This window comes from Elaeis guineensis, chromosome 3, assembly GCF_000442705.2.
Source record: "Elaeis guineensis isolate ETL-2024a chromosome 3, EG11, whole genome shotgun sequence".
NCBI classification, from domain to species: Eukaryota; Viridiplantae; Streptophyta; class Magnoliopsida; order Arecales; family Arecaceae; genus Elaeis; species Elaeis guineensis.
Window position 1 is genome coordinate 105,797,589 of NC_025995.2, and position 21,110 is coordinate 105,818,698.

At 39.1% G+C, this 21,110-nt stretch overlaps 1 protein-coding gene across 1 annotated transcript in view; it reads left to right on the forward strand.

Moving 5' to 3' along the window:
- The first annotated feature begins 496 nt into the window (after nucleotides 1–496).
- Nucleotides 497–21,110, forward strand: part of LOC105041189 (pyridoxal kinase) — a 29,090-nt gene continuing 8,476 nt past the window's right edge. The window contains exons 1-8 of the mRNA XM_010918047.4: nucleotides 497–651; nucleotides 755–869; nucleotides 7,868–7,961; nucleotides 8,118–8,222; nucleotides 11,539–11,622; nucleotides 13,522–13,595; nucleotides 17,343–17,407; nucleotides 20,373–20,436. Coding sequence (XP_010916349.1) covers nucleotides 575–651; nucleotides 755–869; nucleotides 7,868–7,961; nucleotides 8,118–8,222; nucleotides 11,539–11,622; nucleotides 13,522–13,595; nucleotides 17,343–17,407; nucleotides 20,373–20,436 — 678 coding nt within the window. The 5' untranslated portion in view covers nucleotides 497–574. The remainder of the gene's footprint in view (nucleotides 652–754; nucleotides 870–7,867; nucleotides 7,962–8,117; nucleotides 8,223–11,538; nucleotides 11,623–13,521; nucleotides 13,596–17,342; nucleotides 17,408–20,372; nucleotides 20,437–21,110) is intronic.

Below are 21,110 nucleotides of genomic sequence, written 5' to 3' on the forward strand. Positions count from 1 at the left end.
TCGCCCTCCTAAAAAAAAAAACCTAAAATCATCGGTCTAAGCGATGATTTCAGTAAAATCGTCGTTCCAAATAGAACGATGATTTCAATTTTTTTGCCAAATCTATCTAATTCACTTGGAGATGGACTGAGGTGGCCATGCAATCATTATTTGAAGCGGCGGTTTCACGGGGCATTAATTTTAGAAATAAATTGGATGAGGAGGTATTTTTAAAAATATATAATAAAAAATTAATAAAAAAATCGATTGCTATCCCTTGTACCTTGAATTGTTCGTACCGTGCGCCGATGACTCGCTGCATGTGGCTCCTCCGTCCTGCACCCGCCACCGCATGAGATCCGTGGCTTGACCACCAGCGGCCGCCAACCCTGAAACACACCTCCAACTCCAAGCACTTTCATATAAATTTTATTTTCCCGACTTTACTGGGACCGTTGGATGCAACAGCTCCATAAAATAAAAAAAGGCTCCGAAAGGGCGTATCCGTAAATTAGAAAGATATCCTTGCCTAGGGGGTGCACGCTAGCGCTTTAAAATTGCGCCCATCCCGGTCTTCGCTCCCTCACAAAGTCGTATGAGAGGCGTGCTCCTCCCCAGTCCCAGCCGCCCCGACCTCCGACCAAGAACCGCCCTTCTCCCCATCGTCTCTAGGTAAGAAAGAAACTACCCTCATCTTCCCCCTCTCGCTTCTCCAAGAACGAGAAAGATCGCACCTTTTTCGAGTGTCAGAGGAGTTCTTCTTCCTCGCTGGCAGGTCGTGGAAGCGCTCCTTCTCGAGGAGATCGGCAATGGCGCCTCCTCCGATCCTCTCCTTGGCCCTCCCATCCGAGACCGGCCGCGTCCTCAGTATCCAGTCCCACACCGTTCAGGTTTCATCCGAATTCTTGCTTCTTCTTCCTCGATTACCTTTTCGTCCCTCTTATTTTCCTCTTCTTGGTTGTGGAATTATATACCTAATTTTATGTTGTCTTTGATCTAATCTGGTTTCTTGATATAAGTTAAGCTGTAAACTTTGCACCCTAACCCCTGGATTTTACCGTGGAAAATGGCGGAAGTTCTGGTTAACGATGAAAGAACTGAAGAGAGGCTTGCCTTTTTATTATGTTTCTCCTTTTTTTCCTTCGTTTTCTCGGGGGAAAGATAGACGGGGTTCAAGAAAGGGGGAAATACCTCCAGAACAAAGCTTTTGAAAGGCCAAAATGTGCCTTTTACGGTCCACCGACCGAATGAGTGATTAATACAAGAAGATGTGGGAAAAATATAAGATATAACCTTGATGCACCATGAGATCGGCAACATGAATTGAGTGCAGCCTCAAATTCCCGAAAGATTCCTAAATGACTCCCTTGACTCAAAAAAGTTTTTTTTTTTTTTTTGAAATCACGGGAGTTTTGTCAACAAAAGAGGGAAAAAAAGAAAACACACGATTTCCTCCTCAAGAGATATGCGACACATTGACTGAGATAGTTTCTTTAATTTTGCGCTCATAGAGTCAAAACCCCAGGAAATATGGTCAAGAAAACCTGTATATATATATATGGTGTGAGTGAAATACCGAGAAGTCACTTTTTCTGGAGCGTGGATTTTCTACCGTACCACGTGTGAGGACAAACTCAGGGACAAGCATTCACAATGGAGACATATTTTGTAGATCAGCGAGCAAGAGGGATGATTAATGCAGAGTTTTAAGTTGTTGAAGTCCATAAATATTGGGTGGATGTCTGGTCAGGACATTACCTCCCAAGATTTTTTTGGTACTGCACGATGCAGTAGGAAGAAAAAAGAAATAAAACAGAAAGAACAATCAAAATACGTGGATCAGTTACAAAAAGACTCGCCTCCATGGGACATGTAAATTTCACTGTGAAAAAAAAAATTTACAAGAGGAGATCTCACCTTTAACCCTCGTACATCCAATTTCTCTCTCACAAAAAGTTTTTCCTCACAAAAGTTCTTTTTCTTGGAAGATCCCCCTGAACTTCTGAAGCGACCACTGTCCGCTGTCCAAGAGCCTTCCTGCTCCTCCTCTTAGCGTCATGCGGCTCACTCTCTTCACGGGATTTTCCTCTTCACTGGATTTTCTGCGCCCACGCGAGACCATGGGCCGCCGACCACAGGTCTTCACAACAGAAAACCACCACGGGTTACTGTTCCTGTGAGAAACCAAGCCACCACATCGCCAATCCACTGTTTCCGACCTTTTAAAGGCTTTAATCATGAGTTAGTTTAGGATTAAGAGTCCTAAGATCAACCAAATAAGGCCCTGCACCGTTGGATTGAAATCAGAATCATCCCAGGCCATCCGATCGCGCTCAAAACCTCCTGAACCAACCGCGACTTCGGTCCACGTGGCTCCCGTAGACTGCCAGCGCCTCGTGGGCCACACCAATGCTGCGTGCCTGGGCCCGGGCCGTGCGCCCCGAGCGCACGCACCTGTGCTGGGCCGCGCGCCCTGTGCCGGATCGGGCCGCACCCTGCATACTTGGCACGCACGCTGCCGTGCGCTGGACGGCGTCCCGCCTCCTGCGGCAGCGCCGCCACCGCTCCGTCGCTAGCCGCCGACGGTCCTCTGTCGTCTCGGATTTCGTGTAAGCTTCAAAAGCACGTATCTCCTCCGTACGAGCTCCGTTTGAGGTGATTTTGGTCTCGTTGGACTCCATTTTTCGTCGTGGATCTCACTGTGGGCTCAATGTGGATTGAATATTGAGATGTCAAATCCTAACAATCTCTATCTCGACTCGATATTTGGCCTCTTCCTAACTTCGAGAGCTTCTGAATCTCCTTGCCCTCATGTCCTGGGGCAATCACCTGCTGATCATGGATGAACAAACATGAAAGTCGAGTCAGGCCGCTCGATCCCATCTCCGTTATATGCTGTGCTCCTCATGACCTGAGATCTACTCGAGGCATCATCCTGCGGCAATAGGAATCTCACCTTGCGACGTCGCCTCTCGTCCTCCCGAGTCTCCTGTCTCGTGCCCAATCCACCTCCATCTGGAGCTCCACCTAGCTTCCGAAACTCCACCTCGCACTGGGCTTCCTGCCAGGTAATAATGTCTTCTGCTCTCCTTCTTCTCCTCCAGCATAATCCTATCGCCGCGTAGCACCCTCAGGATTCCTCCACCAGCTATCGTTCTGCAGCCTTTCGAATTCAGTCTGCTAAGTGAGATAAGATTCTGTCTGAAATTGGATATGTATCGGATCTCCTCTAATCTCCCACTGTACCATCATGTGTTCTCCAGCTGGCCATTCCAATGCCTCTGATCGCACAGCTCGATCCATTCGGCAGATATACAGTGCCTTCACTGTTCTCCAGAGAGTCAAACTGCTCCTCTCTGCAACATACATGATGGGTGCATGCAGAATCTAATATCCACTACTGGAAAGAAGTAGATACCTCGTCAGATATCTCCCTCTGAATCACTGCTGGCCGTCGCCACAGCAGCCACCGTTCGATTTTTTAGTTGAGGGCAATCTCTGGCTAGATGCCCAAACTCCTCACATCGATAACAACTGATTTTGCTCAAGTCCCTCCTGGACTTGGATCGCCCTCGTTGCGATCTCCTGTCGCTTCGTCTACAGCCTCTTGCTCCTCCAGAAGCCACCAAAGCTAAGCTACCGCTACCTGAGCTCGAAGCCGGATTCTCTCTCCTGAGAACCTCGTTCTGGAGTATTGTCGTGGTGACCTCGTCCATCTTGATGGTGCTCTTTCCCACTAGAAGAGCAGTCACCAAGGATTCATACGAAGGGAGAAGCGATGCTAGCAAAACCAGCGCCCTGGTCTTCTCCTCAATATTCTCGCCAACGCTGAGGAGGTCGGTGAGGATCTTCTGGAAGGAGCTTAGATGCTCCTACACGCTCTATCCCTCAGTCATCCGCAGTTGGTAGAACTGCCTCCAGAGGAAAAGAGTATTGGTGAGAGACTTCGCCATGTACAGCTCCTCGAACTTCGACTACAGCATTGTCGGAGAAGTTTCGCTCAGCACATGGATCACCACCTCATCCGCTAGGTATATACGGATGGTATTCATCGCCTGCATCTATAGTCGTTTTCAATCCCGCACCTCCATGGTGATTGGCTTTTCCTCGCACAAGAGAACATCGATCAATCTCTGTTGGATGAGCACGTCCTTCACCTTTGCCTGCCACAAGGAGAAATTGTTCTTACCATCAAATTTGTTGATCTCCATTTTGATTGTTCCTATTTTCTTCATCTTCAGTCTTTCTCACCACCGCTTCAATTTGCGTCTTTGTACCGCCTTGCTCTGATACCATTTGTTGGATGGATGTCTGACCAGGATACCACCTCCCAAGACCTTTTCGGTACTGCGCGATGCAGCAGGAAGAAAGAAAAAATAAAACAGAAAGAACAATCAAAATACGTGGATCAGCCACAAAAGGGCTCGCCTTCACGGGACATGTAAACTTCACCGTGAAAAAGAAATTTTACAAGAGAAGATCTCATCCTCAATCCTCGTACACCCAATTTCTCTCTCACAAAAAGTTTTTTCTCACAAAAACTCTCTCTCTTGGAAGATCTCCTGAACCTCTGAAGCGACCGCTGTTCGCTGTCCAGGAGCCTTTCTGCTTCTCCTCTCAGCATCACGCAGCTCTCTCTCTTCACGGGATTTTCCTCTTCACCGGATTTTCTGTGCCCATGCGAGACCATGGGTCGCCGACCACAGGTCTTCACGACAGAAAATCACCACGGGGTACTGTTCTCGTGAGAAACCAAACCACCACATCGCCAATCCACTGTTCTCGATCTTTTAAAGGCTTTAATCACGAGTTAGTTTAGGATTAAGAGTCCTAAGATCAACCAAATAAGGTCCTGCACCATTGGATTGAAACAAGAATTTTCCCAAGCCATTCGATCGCGCTAAAAACCCCCTGAACGACGCGTGGACCGTGACTTCGGTCCACACGGCTCCCGTAGACCGCTAGCGCCCTGCGGTCCACGGTGGACCCCACGAGCGCTGGGCTGGGCCGGGCCACGCCTTGTGTGCCTGGCCCGTGCATTGCCGTGCGCTGGGTGGTGTCTCACCTCCTGCAGCCGCGCCGCCGCTGCTCCGCTGGCCCGTCGCCGGCCGTCGGCTGTCCTCCGTCACCTCGGATTCCGTGCAAGCTTCAAAAGTACGTATCTTCTCCGTCCGAGCTCCGTTTGAGGTGATCTTGGTCTCGTTGGATTCTGTTTTTCGCCGCGGACCTCGCTGTGGGCTCAATGTGGGCCAAATCTCGAGGCGTCAAATCCTAACACATAAAGATGTAAACTCAATGGCTGATTCTATTCAGGAGGAAGCCAACCCTAAGAATAGTAAATTAGGAAAGGCCTTCATGTGGAAGTGGTAGGACTTGGGTCCATATTGGCACGTTATCTAGTTAGGATTGTATGCATTTTAGCTAAATTTAGTAAAGTCCTTTTCTTATTCAGATTGGAGTCCTTATATTGGTGTTATTCAAAAAGTTTAGTTATATTTTTCAGCCATGGAAGGTTTCCTAGTGGATTAGAAAATAACTTTATGAGTCTCTTTTGACTAGAAATAATGTTTGTAAGATTTGAATTAACTGAATCCTGAAGTTATTAGGCTTGTTTATGCAGAGTAGGCATTTACGTTTCTGTTAGTTTGTGAGGAAGTTTTAGAAGATTTACTTGTACCACATGTATAAGTATGTAGGTTAATAATAAACGTATTCTTATTTAGTTTGATCCTTTAGCAGATTTTAATTCAATACAGTTTCTCCAACACTTACTCCTGGTTCTGGAAGTATATTAGACAAAGATTTAGTGTGGCATCAATTCAAAGTAAGCATGCAAAAATTCAGTTAAGATAATTCATTGCTAAGTAGGCACACAAAAATCTCTATCTAAGGTGCATCACTTGCTTTGAAATCTCACATTGCTCTTTCTCTAACTATTTGTTTGGCATGTTTCATTCAATATCTTTTGCAAAACCATGTGTGCTCGAAAACCAAACTTTGATAATATATTTTATGGTAGCTTTTGATACACTACATTTGTTAATTTTTTCCTGCAATCTAATATATCTTGTATTTTTTATATGAACACTTTTTTATCATTATTGCGTACTATTTTGCATAAATAGATCTGTTGATGAGAATTGATCTTGATGGTCAAGTTCCAAGAGGGGCTAGATATAATTTTGTTTATCAGATCTTACAAATTTGTGGATGGAGGATTCTGATTGAGTTCATGATAGATTACAAGGGAAAGTACGTGAGCCCTAATGCCAAATCTACCATAATGTATGGAAAAGAAAACATAAAAAGAAAAATGTTATTACATTCTTCTTCAATCTCTCAGGGATGGTCTCACCCAAATGACTTAAAGCTTGAAAACATAGCCTATTGGGCCTGTAATTTAGTCAAACTAATCTTGACCTTTGAAACAGGGACTGGGGAAAAGAATCTCAAGATAACACCTTCATGCCATAAATGAGCCCTTCTGAAACATCTATCACTCTCAATGGTATGCTTTAGTAAGGGTTCCTTTATCATATATTATCAAGCTGAAATGGATGCACGCATCCTAAGCTGTGCTCACTATTTTAAAATGTTGTAGTGCATAAGGCCACATATTTGGCCACACGTGCTTTTGCGGTCTCTTGATTGCACCACGTACCCTATATTTGGCTGCTCTGTGTGATCTAGCTGCATATGAGCTGAAAAGATGGTTTGCTTAGCATGTGGACACGTGTATAATGGAATAGCATTATTCAACAGCACATGTAGCCAATTTAGCATTGCGTGACCACATATGTGGCCACTCTTATGCAAGCCTATGTGTAATGAGGTAGGTTCAATCTAATGGTTGAGTTGGATGTGGGTTTCAAGCAAGATTTTAAATTCTGTGGGATGGGGTTATCCTGATTTTTTCATAGAATGGGACACGTCGCCGTCCCATTTTGTCCCGATATTTGGGACAGAGGATGTCCCAAGGCATCCCAATTGGAACATTGGGATGCTAGCGGGACGGTTCTGTGCCAACACATAGGATGGTACCTTATCTCAGTGTCCCACAGAACGTCTCAGGACGTCCTATTGGGACCTAAATCTCTAGTTTCAAGTGGCTTGGATACATGTATAATAACAATGCTGGTATGTTAATTATGCTATAATTATTGCTTCTACGAATAAAGGACTAAGCAATAAGCACTAATTACTAGACATTATTGTTATTAATATTGCTAGTATTTATCTAAGTATTGCTATTATTATTTAAACATTCAAATATCAAGTGCATAAATTATACTGAAAATAGAAATTTTATAAATCTAAAGCTAAGGGTTTTTCTATCACTAGACTAGATCATTAACTACCACTTCTTTCTTGTTATATTACGAACTCTTACTTTAGGATCCTTAATGATTGAAGTAGTCAGCATAAGGGTTTGAACTTGCAAAACTTGGAGAGAGTCAATTACTAATACAGAAGTTTTGAGCAAGGTTTTAAATCCCGTGGGATGGGACTGTCCCCATTTTTTTATGGAACGGGATGCACCGTTGTCCCGTCCCTTGGGACAGAGGATGTCCTAAGGCATCCCGATTGGGACACTGGAACACTAGCAGGACGACTTGTCTCGACACATGGGATGGTACCTTGTCCTAGTGTCCAACGGGACATCCCGCGGGGATCTGAATCGTTGGTTTTGAGATAACATAGAGATTTTGGATCAATCCTTGACAGTCATAGTGCCAAATAGAGTATTTAGAAAGCTGGCCATTTATGGATTTAATGTTTTGGTCGCGCTACATTGCATGATGACTTTTATTTTGTTTGTGGCTTCACTTCTTGGTAGTTTTGCCATTTTTATATCATGATGCTTACACTTTCTGGTTATTATTCATAGGGATATGTTGGCAACAAATCGGCCGTCTTTCCTCTTCAACTTCTTGGCTATGATGTGGATCCAATCAACTCCGTGCAGTTCTCTAATCATACAGGCAAGCTGCTTTATATAACTTCCTTCAAACAGTCTCAGAAATCAGAAGCTCAATATATGGTGCGACTTTATCTGCTGCTGTGTACAAGTGAATGGCTAAATGATATGTGGTTTGATACATGGTGAATCATGGTCTAATTAATAAAATGTTATGCAGGATACCCAACGTTTAGAGGGCAGGTTCTCAATGGTCAACAGCTATGGGATCTCATTGAAGGTCTAGGAGCAAACGAACTATTATACTACACTCATCTGTTAACAGGTAACTTATTCCATTTTGTGCCTTGCTGCTATAAGTTTGCTGCAATTACTGCCCTGTTTATCATTGTTTCCATGCCATTCTCCAATTGACTACTGCTTGAAGGTTCTTGGAAGTATGAGATGGCATTTTATCTTAGTTAATCTTGATTTAAAATGCTCATTTTCCTTGCTCGTCATTTTAACTTCTTTCATTGTTTTTCTTGTTAAGGATTTTTCATGTACCTATATGCGGCGAATGAAGCCAATTTTTAGTGTATTTGAATGTTTAAGATTTAGTATATTTATAAATCAGTGTTTGCCATACTGGTTAGTATCGGTGCATACAGACCATACTGTACTAGTGTACTGCATTGGTACCAAACTGATATGCAATATGGAGGTGTACCAATATTGTAATAGGATGGTACTGCCGTATAGGTATGGGATTTGGTACCAAGACACCAAACCTTGATATGAATTATTGCAAACTATTAACTAGGAATATAGAAACATGACTAAGTGATTTAATAGGTGAGAATCATAGTGAGGGCCTGTGTTGGTGTGTGATTAGTCCTATATAGGTCGTGCATTGGGAAGATCTTGGATATCTATGTAGAACCAAGAACTTAAGTCATTCCTTTGGGCTAGCCTTTTTGGATGAGGTCCGGGTCTGAACGGACTCAACCTATAGCTCATGTGGATTAAGAGACATTATAGCATGGGCTCTTTAAGGATCTGACCATGGGTTGGTCGTGGTGTTTGTGATTAGATTTGGACTTTTAGCTTGGTAAGGATGCCGGAGCTTAAACGAGGTTAGTATGTGAGAGCTTATGTTGGTGTGTTTATATTTTCACATTAGCTATGCATTGGGAAGGTCTTGGGTACTTATACATGAACCCAAACAACACATTTCGAGTAGCCTTTTTAGGTGAGGTCTTAAGTTGTTACAATCATACTTGTTAATTTACTATTTGGGGTCACATGCACTAGTGCAAGAACAGATTTTAGAGATATATCTTTTGAATTTATTTATTAGAGAAATTCGAGAGTGAGATTAACCTTATAGTTTAGGGTAAAAGAAATTTTATCCAGATCAATTTTATTATGCACAAGAGACTAAAGGAATCCTAATTTAAACTGCAAATCAAGATGTTGGAGTTATTCTGAAGACAGAACCTTAAATAAGCTTTCAGTAAGATGGAATGAGTAAATCAGGAATAGGCTTGAAGGGATTAAAGAGTAGGGTAAAAATGTTAAATTAAAAGATAAATATAGAAAAATGTAAAGCTGGTACGGGGATAAGGGATTTTCGACTTGCTTGATTAAAGATCAAAATGGATAGTTTAGGGAGTAAAATATGCAAAGGATAAATAGGGAAACTGCATATAAAGAATATGCCACTGTTAGCAAGAACACATTTAGAAGGAATATTTACAGTTTTTTGATGCAATTACTGCAAAAAAGAGAAAAATTTGACAGAATTTTTTTACTATAGAAAGCTAGTTAAAGGCATATCATGGAGTTGCTGCCTTTGTTGGGCCCTGGACTTACCACCAAAGTCTCTTGAAGAAGACCTAATTCTAGATAGCCCCTCTCGTCATCCTCCCTCACAAATATCTACTACTATAATAAATAACGGGAAGGGCGTTGAAGCTTGCTACTCAGAGCCGGAAGCTTTTGTCCCAAAAAAGTCCAGTGTCAAGTGGATAGAGGGAAAAATTTCTGCTTCTCTCAAACTGTTTGGCATAGCATGTATTTATCTCTCATGGTGGGGCCCACATCCATAGTGTTGGGATCTGAACTCTCTAAAATTCCCTCCCAAGGTCTTCCTCTTGATCACTTATGTTTGGTTTCTTCCTATCTATGTCATGGGGCCCAGAAGTGTGCTTTCCTTTTTGTTTTTTAAATTAAATATGTTCTCTCATGATTATACTACAGTAAATAAAACAAAGAGTGCATGAATTTAAATATGGGTATGTATCAAATTTACTTCAAATATGTTTAGTGGGAGAGTCATTTTGTAGCTGGACAATGCCAAATGATCCTTCTCAAAATCCATCAAATGCCCTTCTCCACCTCTAATCCTGATAATCCATCAGACATTCTTCTTATTTAATCTCTTTTTGCTTTAATCAAATCATCCATCAAATACTACTCTTCTGATCACAGCCATACATTGAATACTTTTCCTTCAGAAAAATGTGGTACTTTTAGTGTAAACACATACATTGCACATGTAGAAGCTGCGCAGCTTTTGCTTTCTCAAGAAAAAAATAAAAGTTCCCTACACATACCCACAACCTCTTTCAAGTGAAAAAAAAATGATGTTTCCTTGCATGCCCTGGCCTCACCATATCATGGGAGAGAAGATCTCCTTCCTTGCCCCAATCCCACTTTATCATGGATTTTTCCCCCTCGCATGCTCAATCCTTTGACAAACAAAGTTTTTGACAAAATCCTAAACCGACGAGTGATGCATGGGTGATGTGCCTGCTGTATTCCATTCATTCTAATGTTGAAAAGGATCATGTTTGTAAGGATTCAGCCCCTTAACCTGCACACAACAACTAAAGATGAAAATGACTTGTGGAGGGCTCGATTTCAAAGCTACTGTAACTCTGAGAAATCAAATATGACATTTCATAGTCCTAAACCTAAAGATTTCTGGGAAAATCTGAACCAGTATTTGCCATACTGCATGGTAGAGAGTGTACCATACCATACTGACACTGGCATACCATACGGACCCGCATACCGACACTATAATAGGATGGAATTGATATAAGGTCTAGTACCAAGATGGCGAATCTTGATCTGGACTGATGTAAAATGAAAACTGTAAAAGCAACAACATTCTCTTTGTGTCTCATCCACTTTCTGCTACTACATAGCTCAGAACTATCTGCCATAGGCAACAATAATCACAAACAGGTGTAAGATTTTTTTGGTTTTCCCCTTCTCTATTCTATATGCATTATAAACATGTGCTTGTTCAGCCATGCACAAGTATGCTGTTGATGCTTTCAGTATACGGCATATTAATTTTCTGGTGCTTGAGCACTATTGACAGATTGCATGCTAGCAACATTTAGCCACGTACTTCCTTTTTTTTTTTTTTTTTTAAAGTTTGTCATGATGTTTGACAGGACTTAATTGCATTCATGAACTAGATATTAGATATTTTATCTTAGTATTTACCTAGCCATGTATGTATGTGGAAACCATGAAGTGGCCCCACGATCTCCCATCATTCTCTATCTACCATTCCTTCCATCTTCTTGTTAAGTTTTTTTTTTCTCATGTAATGTGGCTTTCTCTGTTTTTGGTGCACTTTTCAGGTTATATTGGTTCAGTTTCATTTTTGGATACTGTGTTACAAGTGGTGGAGCGATTACGCTCAATCAATCCTGGACTTATTTATGGTAAATATATTGACTTCTTATCTCTATTTCCTTTATCTGGCAACTAATATGTTCATGCTTCATCTTCTAAATACAATTTGTGCTTGCTATTAATGTAACAAAAGGCATATTGTTAGTTACATCTTTTATAAGGTTGGTCATGTTTGGTTGATCATCAAATTCTTTCAGAAGCCTTGGCATTTATCAAAAGTGGGTGAGTTGAGCAATAATGTCCAGGAGTCTTTCTGTGTAACATTTTGATGCATGTATCTACTAAATGCTAGAGCAATTTTCCATTTTATTTTACAGGTAAGATTTTTGATTTGTGTACTCTGACTGAAGGGAATGGAAATGATACCTGAAACTTTAATTGGGGATGAATTAGTTTCATCAGTTGGATTGAGAGATCCCGAAAGGATAGGACATCATTCAAAGTCTCATGTTGCAAGGCCTATCTAAAAGCAAACCAAGTACTCCTTATCGGTTCTGATTATCTGAACATTTTAGTAAGATTTTGTAGTTATTTGCATGTGACATTGTCCATAAGGAATTTAGTCCACCGCAGTTAAGAGAAAGGTACTTCTTTTTTTTTTTAAATGTGGATAGCAACTACTATTTCCAGAAACAGTGCATATATGTGATATCTATCCATATCTATAAAATCTAGCCTAACCTTGCCAATTAAATTGTATTGAGTTCATTTCAGGTGAACCGATATGTAAAAAATTAGATCTTTAACTATCTGAGGCCAAAAATGGTCTCTCAAAATCTTTTACCTGGCTGAGTTGCTGCGGTGGACATATACCAGTATACCTGTATGGATATTGATTCTATCCAAATTATTCTTGATTATTCTGAATAAAGAATTTAGAATTTTTAAAAAACAATCTTATAATCCTAGAGATTATTTCCATAATGTTCCATAATACTCATATTCTTTGGCTATATGTTACCCATCAGATTACATGAAAAACCTATATTAATAAATATAACTTATTTAAGAAACATGAGGAATGTTACTATGACAAACAGAGAGCTTTAGCATAGGACTCATGAGGATGTATTATGCCATGTTTGGATTGCATCTATAAGAAATTCTTCTTTTATGGTCTAATTGTTTTGTCTATTTGCATGAACAAGATAATTGTTTGATAGATACTTGAAACTTGTACATTGACCAGTAATATTAACTCAAAATATGGGTACTAGCACCTATCTTGTCTAATAGTTGCCTATTATTATGGGTGATATTTCATCTATTTTGTGTATCTTCTGCCACATTTTAATAGCCTGCTTGAATTCAATCATTCTGATTGAATGAGACACACGTTCTCCCTATTCATTCCATCTAGATTTGTTTCTCTACATGGTCAATTAATATAGTCACTCATCTTCATTTTCCATTATTTCTCCATCTTTAGCCAAATATTTATTACCTGTATGTTAAGTGCACCTTTGCAATTGATATTCTCGTTTTTTCCCCTTCACTAGCCTTATCACATTATCTGGAGCTTAATTAATGTATTTACTAATCTACATGCAAAAGTCTCAGAATCTTGCTTTGGCCAAATTGCTCGATACTTGTTTTCAGTCTTCTTTTGTTGTGCAATTCACCAACATGACAATTTGTATCAATGTTAGCTGTACATAATTCTTGTGAGAAATTCTGCATTTTCAGCCATCAGTTGAAGTATGAGAGTTTACTAGATGAAGGACCCCTGTTTCCAGTGAAAACAACTTACTATTCTGTGATTTTCTGTGAGAAATTTTCCTCTGGGCTTTGTTTTCCTTCTAACAGGACTGAAGAAAATACTGTCTTTTGACTTGATGACTGGCTTTGGCATAAAAAGTTCGGATGTCCAAATATAATGCTCTCAGAAAATTTCTCTTGTTGGTATTTATTGAGTTTATTCTCTCCAGTCTGTGATCCGGTCATGGGAGATGAAGGAAAGCTTTATGTTCCAAAGGAGTTGGTTGCTGTATATCGTGAAAAGGTGATTTATTTTTGACAGTTTGACCTATATTTAAGATATGACCATCTGTATCTTGTATGCCACTTAATAAGCAAAGGTTAAGTTCTGTGGTCACTTGTTCTGTTCCTGTTCTATTATTGGATGGTATGTATTGCTAATGTTTGATGAACTCACAATGCAGTAACCGAGAATTATCATAACTTCTCTTTTCTGTCAAACTATATGGAAATAGTTGGAACAGTTTTCTATAAAAATACTAAAGTATAATGGTTAAAATTTTTTTCCTGCCATATAATTTACTCTTCAGGCTAGCTCCTAACATGAGGTTGTACTGTTTTAAGTCTAACAAGTTAAACGCATGTGCTTGTGCACATGATATACTATTGCTTGTGTATATAGAAGACTGTCCAGAAACAAATTTGAACTAAATTGGAATATTTTTATTGCTAGTCATGCTGTCATATTCATATTTGAAACATATGTTATAGATTATCCAATTTTTCATAAAATGCTTTGGATTTGATCATAATAATCCAAAGAAGGTATGTGAGTTTACTAACTCCATCATTATGCACAGGTTTGCCAAGAATAGCGACCTAAAGTTTTATGTTAATGTGGGTCTATACTCTTACCAAATCTTGAAAAAGTAGTTATAGTGGACATTTATGATATGTTACATGAAGCAACTGCATGATCCCCTTTTTTTTCCCCTTCAGAGCCTTAAAAAGATTGATGATTTTTTAATTTAACAATAGCTTGAATATCATTCAAATCAAAATATTAAGAACCATATAACATATCATGGCATGGTAACTTTTTTCCCTGTTATACTAAACAACCATTGTCTAAAGGCTACCTCGCTTATATCTAAGTCACTATTGTACCTTGGGCATTTTTATCCCATGAAGCTAAGGCAGTTGATCATCAACGTCTACATCGAAGTTGTTTAAGAAAGGCTTCCTTTCTTTGGTTATTTGAGAAAGTGAGGGTGACACTTTAATGGGACCATGATTATGGAAACCTTCGTAAAGGGATCAATTCATTGAGAAGATTTGTCAATTTTGCATAAATAATTCATTTAGTTATTGATTTTGCAAGAAAAGTCTTTTTCTTGCATAATAGTACATATTTAGAGATTTTTGGATGATTGTGTCCTTGAATCTATATATGAGATGGGTGATTCAGATTTACTAGATGCCCGATGCATATAGTTTGAATATCTCATATACACTTGTTTAAATTGCTGCCTCTCTTGTACTTGGATCCAGGGGCAAAATCACTAGGGGATCCTAAATGTGCATCATTCTGGAAGAAAGGTTAATATTACCAGTTATTTCAAAATCAGTAACCAGGTGGGTTTTTGGTGCAAAATCCACATAGGATTTGGATTGTGCTGGGAGAAGTTTGGCTGTGAGAGAGTATGATGGAAGAGTGAGGACCTGAGTTGTGATGGTTAAGTATCATAAATAAGTACTTTTGAGCTATTTCTGGCAAATCACTTGAGCGATCCTCTGATTCCATGATGTCTCTCTTAAACTCTTGTTTCCATTCAGGATCAAGATAATGGGAAAAAGGATGGAGCCTCCAGGGTCTCTGATTATTTTTTTTTGGTGATTAAGTTAAAGACAGTGAGAGGGATGGTCGGTCTTTCACATGAAAGACCTAATCTGGACCCCCATTCATTTAATATGTATATTAATGATTTTTCTTCAAATATAAAGCACTTATTTTCTTCAAGAAAAGAATGTTAGGCACTCATTAAGATCTACACTTTCCAATCACTTGATGTTGCAAGATTATATAGTTGGCTAGTTAGCTAGGCCTGTTCAATTCAACCATGGATTGGAGAGGTTTCCAACTCTCCTTTTTCTAGTTTCACGGCCAACATAAACTACTATACCTTGGGACATCAATTTTTACAACATTCACATTTTAGCCAAGATGTTCAAAACTTCCTTTTACCACCGTTCATTGGATTTTCTTTTAGCAAACATAATAATGGGTTTGTTATCCAACACCTTGGCCCAAAACTCGAGATGGCTACGTCATACAAGACCACCAGAATAATGATGCTAGTTGAATGTCGGTGGTGGATGGAGTAGGCAATACCAAAGGAAAATGGATTTTGGTGGAGCAAGTATAGATCTTGTCGTGGACATGTCCTAAAGATGATGCATATGGCTTGAATTATCCTATTAAAAGACCAAGAAGTCCCAGTTAGGGGGTCATCCAATTAGGACAGCTATCCAACCCAATTTAGGCAAACTTGTTTTGTGACAGACCTGGCTGTAACCATTTACTCATGCTGATTTAGACTTTCCCCAAATTTATCCATGAGCCCTAGATCTTGCGTGGTTCCCAATTGAGATCCCAACTCCATGTATATAGGGTGTGAATGTGGTGAAATCAATTGTTAATCAACTTAAAAGGACTCTTGGAAAAAAGAATTCACATGTAGTTTGACACAGTATGAGACCATGTATAGCCATTCTATTTTACTAATCCTATAGGCTTGCAAGGTAGATTCCCTGCAATCCAAGGATGATAGGGAGAAAAGGGCAAAAGATGTTGAGAGTATTTGAAGACCTTGGTACGGACTTGAGAACCTAGTCAACCATGGTGGAGTTGTGGCAAGTAAGGACCTTTGCCTCATCCAAAGGTTCAAGGTGAGGTGCTTGGAGAATGTTCTAAAGGAATAGACTGGTGCTTGATCTAAAATATTTCACTATTTGATGTATAAGGTTCGCCGCGGTAAAATCCTATTGCAGCATTAGTATGGTATGGTATGCTGCACCAGTATGGTACCTATGTGGTGTGGCACACCCCGTACCGGGCGGTATGGGGTAGTATGGCAAACCTTGATGTATAAATTATTTTACTACTAAGCAATAGTTTGGATGAAGAATGTTCAAAAAAATTAAAATATTTAAAATATTAATAGGTATATATGATAGGAGTATTTTGAGAATATGAAATGACAAGTATTTTAAGAATAGTTAAAAATTTTTTGATAGTTAAAAAAATCCGAAGATCATTAGTGTTATGAGATAGGGGCATTCTAAGAACAATGAAGGTTTTTACATGGTTATTCCCACATTTATATAGTTATTAGGTTTATCATCTCCTAAACATAAAATTTGTTGTTTTAGCCTATGGCTCGATTTTTAGTGAACTTTAATTCTAATTAGTGGATAATTTTTACCCTCTTCCCAATTTCTAAGAAGTTGCAATTTCTTTTTTAAAAAGATAATTTTGTTTATTGACATGTTTATATAAGCTGCTGTCATAGGTTGGGTGAAGCTTTGTTCATCAGCCCTGAGATTGTTTATATAACTATGATAGGCATCTTGAAATGTAAATTTGTAGATTGAAGGTTGCTCTCTACGGTTGGTAGAATTTAGCTTTCTCCAGCCTGCCTAGGTCCAATTAGCATAATCATGACACCTTATGCTGAGTATGGACCCATTAATGTTGTATTAAGCCTTACCCCAGCTTGTTCATTGATGAGTCACATAGCTGTAGCCTGAAATGGGCTTATAGTGGCTTAAAGATCCTTGAAGATAGCTTTAGCCTGTGTGGCCTCCTGGCCTTAGTTGAGCATGGTCAAAATTTCATGTTTCATTAAAGAATTCCGATAGAAATACATTAGACTCACATTTAGTTGTTTTTATATTTTTATTCCTTGTTTGTTATTATACACTTCTAATAATTATCTTGTCAGGCTACTTTATGATGATTTACCAACCATAATAATTGTTTCCCTGTCAGGTTGTTCCAGTTGCTTCAATGCTTACGCCTAACCAGTTCGAAGTTGAACTACTGACAGGTTTGAGGTACTTATGCCTCTTATTTTTTGTGTGAAAGACGAAAATTTATTTCCCTATGTCTTTTAGATCATCAAACATAAACTTATGTTGCAAGGATTGGTAAATTTTCCTCCTATATCTTTCTCAAATCATCAAATAAAAGATTACGATTCGAAGACTGTAGGAATTTCTCAAGCTTAGGTGCAGTAATGTTTCAGTTGGCTTCATCACTTGATCATAAATATGTAATTATTAATTTATGTTTCTCATGGCATCAGGACTGTAGGAATTTTCATTCCTTAATTATTTTGATTTTTTTGCTACATTGGGAAGTTGTATCATAAATATATAATTATTATTTCACACTTTTTATGCAGTCATGCTTCACAGCCACTACTATTAGTTACAGGATGCTTTGTTATGCTGGAGAGTTCAGGTTTTGGTTGGTTCCGCTCCATTTGTGCCCCCCTTACCAACCCAAATTTGCCATTTCGACCAGGAACCACACTGGTTTGGGTTAATTTGGCATTCCTTCTCTTGCCTCTTTTATTTTTTTTCTAGAACTAGGGTAACCGTAAGAGTATAGAATCCCTCCTACCACCACTGCCCTTCCCCTCCACTTAGGGTTGAGCACTGTGATGTGGGCTCTTACAGCACCTCCACCACTAGGTCATAGACCACCCCATTGTGGCTTGCCACCATGAGAAGCCTCCTAGCAAGGGCAATGCTACAATGCATCCACTCCTCATGGAGGTGGGACAGGCTAGGGATGGTGGCTCGAGCAGCATGGGCAGGGTCAAGGGCCTCGACCAAGGCATAGGTTGGTGGGTGACACCCATTGATGCTGTAGATCCCATAGATGAGAGTGCCTATGGTGGTAATCTCATTGGCTATGGACCTGTAGGGGTCAAGATACGAATGGTGAAGGTGGGCTTTGAAGAGCTGGGATGGAAGTGAAGGCAATGCCACGGAGGGCACTATTGAGGAAAAAGAGGACAGGGCCGAAGGTCGTGCAAGCAAAGCCAATGTTGAGGGGCAATGGGTGGGGTGGGAGGGTTAGAGTTCCAGCATAGGGTGGGGTCTAGGAGGTACTAGCGAAACTAGCCGGTGGAGACCTGAATGTTGAGGCAGAGGAAGGGTTGGATGAAGCTAAGGCTAGATTGGATGACAAAGAAATCAGAGAGTGGAAGAGGGAGTGTCAGGACTATGACATGAGGGCCAAGATGGGCTGGGAGGATTGGGGACCCTGGTTTACAGTGCCCAAGGGTGAGATAGTTATTTCTTACTCTGGTTGACTAGCTAGGGACCATGGTTAGTATGGGAGATCGAAGCCTATTAAAAGGGCACTTTTGCAAATAAATATAGCATTATTTGGATTAATTTTTATAGGGATAAGGGGAGGTTTTGCTAAATTCATGGGCTATGCATGTTGGGGCATGAGAGTTTCCTACTACCAAAACTATGAGGCTAGTTAGTGGGCCAGGTACCCTATTTTTCAAATTATTTCTATGTTGAGGAGAGTACGAAATATTTATATGGAATATGCTTTTAGGTGTCTTTATCTGTCATTATGATCATCATTCCTAACATCTGCTTGAATTCATTCACTTTCCTCATCTCATTATGTTACAATCTTAGTCCTATGCTGGTATTTCAAGTACAAACAATAATACAAGTTTCTTGTCATCTTATTTTGATATGTACATAGTTTAGTTTCAGTGACTGCAGATGAGAAAGATGCTGCTCATGAGATCGATTTCTACCATTTGTTTGAAATGATTGATTGTAATCTATACCAATTAAACTGGGCATAATCAAATTCTAATCCAACTTAAAGGAGCTTTGGTATATTTATGAGTTGATGGTTAGATTATGCATCAGAGTGGACCCTTTATATGGCCGATAATGCCCCTGGTCTCATGTTGTAATTTTGAGTGTGGGGTATTTTGTACCATCTTCTTCTACTTTTTTTGTTCTTATCATCAAGACTAAGCTAATGTGACTTTTTATTGACATATTTATTGCTCTCAATCATGCTCATTGCACTGTATGATACTCCAAAGCCTGTAACAAGAAAGTGAGATTTATGGAAACCTTATTCCAGACTTCTATTTAAGCTGAAGGATGGTTGGTGATACTCATCTTAAATCTGGTGACTCCATGTTGGTGTCTTCTATCCTGGGATTTCATGCTTTCTTCGAGCATTTTCTTGTAGTTTTTTCCTTTTCGATCTTCCACAACACTCCAGTCATCATTTAGAAGAATTAGATGCATGATCTGCACAATATCGTTTAAGAATGGAGAGAGGAACTAGGCAGCCACATTGTTCAACTGCTTTATGAAACTTCCTAGGTAATGATCTCATGGGCTTACTGATACCATTGCAACTATGTATTTTGGTTGAAACCAGTCCTGTCTCATTAGAAGATGTGATATTGGAAAATAGTAATTTGATCCTTCTTTTTAGTTTAACTGGGCCAAATGGATAACTATGGTGGACTAGATTTTGATTGCTATTATTTAAACCAATATCAAAACAACCAATAGGAGTAACCTTAATGTTAAATAACCACTTGACAAGAAATAGTTTTTGCCTAAGGTGACAAAATGTAAATAAACAATAAGAAAAATCTAGAATATCCTTCTTGTGTTACCAGCATCTGTTCATCTGGTGATCACGCTCCAGATTTCTTCTTTCTGCATTTCATAAGAATATATTATTTCATCATTTATATATTATTTGAATTAGTATTACACATGTGATGGATAAATTATGTATCTTTTTGTTAATTGTTGAACTTGGATGTAACTTTATGCCATAGCATGGTTCTCCCTTGTCATTGATTTCCAAGAGTTGCTTCACATATCATAATCTGTTTTCCATGCAATCATACCTTGTATGAATAAATTTTTCTTCTATAGAAACTTGCCAATTGCTTGTAGAAAGATTATATTATCCATTTTGGTCATCTAATTGTTTGGTTAATTGCAGGGTTACTTGCGAAAGAGATGGACTGGAAGCTTGCAATATCCTTCATGCTGCTGGACCTACAAAGGTTCGTATTTCATGTACAGCTTTATGATAAAAGCTGCATGTGAATTGCCTTTTTAGTGTGAAGTGCATGATTGATTTATCTCTAGGATTGCATAATGGATTATGCTGGTGCCAAATTTTATAAGCTCACCTTTGCAATTAACATATATAGATTCTTGATTTGCAATGTAGAATTCATTTTTATTTAGTAAAGATATTACCAAGATTATCAGAATTACAAAATGCATTCTTTTGCTCCATTTTGCAAAAACCTTGTATTTGTATATATGTAAAGATATCTTCACAGAACAAGGACTTTAGAGAACCAAAATATTTTAAGAACCACTAATTATTATGTAAGCAAAATCTTTTTTGTTATATATATATATATATATATATATATATATATATATATATAGAGAGAGAGAGAGAGAGAGAGAGAGAGAGAGAGAGAGAGAGATTTTGTTTATTATATATATATATATATTTATATTTATTTATTTATTTATTTATCTTTAGAATAATGTTTAAATTCATCAAAATTTGATTATGCAATTAGGAACAAAATATTTTGTAAAACATGCAAAATATAAGAACAATGCCAAGATTATGTCATTTCTGTATCGAGGCTTATTGATTCCATAACAAATTTCTGGTGGTCTCATAATTGTGGCAGTTCACTGAAGCTTCATGAGC